Raw genomic sequence first — 2,201 nt, forward strand, 5'->3', positions numbered from 1 at the left:
CAAATAATTTATTTTTTCAGCTTTCGATAGCCTGCTCTCGTGGTTTACGGCATGTTGCCATGAAACAACAGGAGATAGCAAGCCATAATTGCTGTTTTTATGCTATGGCTTGAGACTTCATTCTTACTAACTCATTCAATTTTCCGCACTGCTATGGAGCCTTATTTGCAATGGGCTGTGCATGCAAACAGGAAAAACTCAATTTCAAATTGCCTTATTGCCTCAAATGCAAGGCCAGGATTCTCTTCCATGCTCTAGGCAAAATAGAATTTATATTGTCACTCACAAGGTCCGTGCTACACGGACACATTCAAATGACAAATGGCTCGACTGGATTGCAGGTGCACTATAGCGTAGCAATGGGAAATTTCGATAGACGTTGCGTTAGGACTTTTAAATGGCCGTGTAGCACATGTATAAAACTGACAAAATACGTTTTAACCTGTAGCGAACAGTCACATTTTCCACTACGTTTGATTTTTCAGCAATGGAAAGCTGTGCTCCTGGGACAAATGTTAGAAGCTGGAAAAGAGGAAAAGAGGCTGGCGGAAGCAGCTGGCGATTTCTGCGAGGATGGCTGCACCCCAAAGATTACAGTGGTGGTTGATGGTGGCTGGTCCCACAGGAGCCACGGCCACAGGTATTCTGCAAATTCTGGTGTGGCCGTCATCATAGGTAAGCGCACAAAAAAGCTCCTCTACTTGGGTGTGAGAAACAAGCTGTGCAGCACTTGTGCGTTCTACGCGAGGAAAAATGTTGAGGCAAAAAAGCACACCTGCTACAAGAACTGGGATCAAAGCTCAGGAGCCATGGAGGCAGATGTCCTTGTTGAGGGATTCCAGCGAAGCAAGGAGGTGCACGAAGTTGAGTATCGCACCTTTATAGGCGATGGGGATTCGTCTGTATACCACCAGATTCAGTCAAAGGTTGACTACGGTCGTTTTGTTCAGAAGCACGAGTGTGCGAACCATGTGGTCAAGTGCTACACTTTCCGCCTCTATGCCATCGCTAAGGAAAGCAAAGGCGGCCGGCCCATGCTGTCGGGCCCGAGAATAAAGCGCATCAAGAACGGTGCACGCAAGGCTGTCAGTCACTACGCCGAAGTATTGCGAGAGCATCCAAGTAATGAAAGGCAGCTTGCTCGAGAATTGGCCGCTGACTTGAGAAATGGTCCCAAACATGTGTTTGGCTGCCATGACGGCTGCAAGAGTTACTTTTGTGATGGCACAAAAGGTGAAAACTTGTTCGAGAAGCTCCCTGCCATGCTCAGAACAAAGATAATGACGGCAGCCAACAGTATTTCTGAAAAAGCGGCCCGTCTCATAACAGATGACACAAGCAACCTTGCTGAAGCCCTCATGTCTCTTGTTGCAAAGTTTTCTGGTGGAAAGCAGATCAACCGGTGCCAGAAAGGCTCTTACGAGCATCGCTGCCAAGTTGCTGGGCTAAGCTTCCAGCTGGGACCTCAGTGGCACGCAAAAACCAGCAAAGCTATAACTTCCAATAGCCCTGGTGCTGTCTACAAGAAGTATGCAAGCAAAAAAGTGGCTGACAGAAACCAAAGATTGCCACGAAAAAGGCGCCTTTGTGACAGCCAGCATCAGCAGAAGATTAGTGCTGCTAGTACTTCATCACCTCACTATGGGGCAAATTGTATGAAGCCAGACATACCGCCTGAAGAGTTTGCTGAAAAAGTTGAAAGGCAACTGAATGAGCTCCGTGTAGATGTTCAGTAACCTTGTTCATTTCAAGCAAGTGAAGAAATTTGTGTACCATTGCGCGTTGATTGGCAAGCACATCTTTCTTCTGATGAACTTATTGTAACATTACATAGCCGAGAGTATTTCAAGGGTCAATAAAAGTTCCTTCGCAGCAGCTTTGGTGAATCTCTGTCTCCTGCATCCGAGTATGCCAGCTTTCTTTTTTTTATTCACATTCCAAGCGCAGCAAAGTTTGTATGGAGGCAGCGGCGTTGGAAGTTTTGTCTCCAATAAACAGCTGTGTCAGTGCCTGTACTGTTGCAGTTCGACCTCACGTGTGACCTCAAAACGTGTGACCTCAGTTTGCTGGGAAAGGTGGCATCTAACTTTGTTGGCAGAGCAAAATTATGCAATGATCTTGGCGCTGTAATGACCCCGTTGCTGGACGGAAAATTTTCATTCAGCCGAGCACATGCAATATAATTACTGATTAGCTCATTC

The 2,201-nt window shown here is 46.3% G+C and overlaps 1 protein-coding gene across 1 annotated transcript; it reads left to right on the forward strand.

Annotated features, from left to right (window-relative positions):
• The first annotated feature begins 482 nt into the window (after positions 1-482).
• Positions 483-1,736, forward strand: LOC144166198 (uncharacterized). The gene has a single exon (XM_077695792.1). The coding sequence runs from the start codon at positions 513-515 to the stop codon at positions 1,734-1,736; it is 1,224 nt and encodes a 407-aa protein (XP_077551918.1). The 5' UTR covers positions 483-512.
• Positions 1,737-2,201: the final 465 nt, after the last annotated feature.

Source organism: Haemaphysalis longicornis, unplaced genomic scaffold (genome assembly GCF_048455015.1).
Source record: "Haemaphysalis longicornis isolate Haplotype H1 unplaced genomic scaffold, Haemaphysalis longicornis Haplotype H1 scaffold_16, whole genome shotgun sequence".
Taxonomy (NCBI): Eukaryota; Metazoa; Arthropoda; class Arachnida; order Ixodida; family Ixodidae; genus Haemaphysalis; species Haemaphysalis longicornis.

Coding starts and splice junctions, on each gene's coding strand:
- LOC144166198 (XM_077695792.1), top strand. CDS start 513: ATGTTAGAAGCTGGAAAAGAGGAAAAGAGGCTGGCGGAAGCAGCTGGC.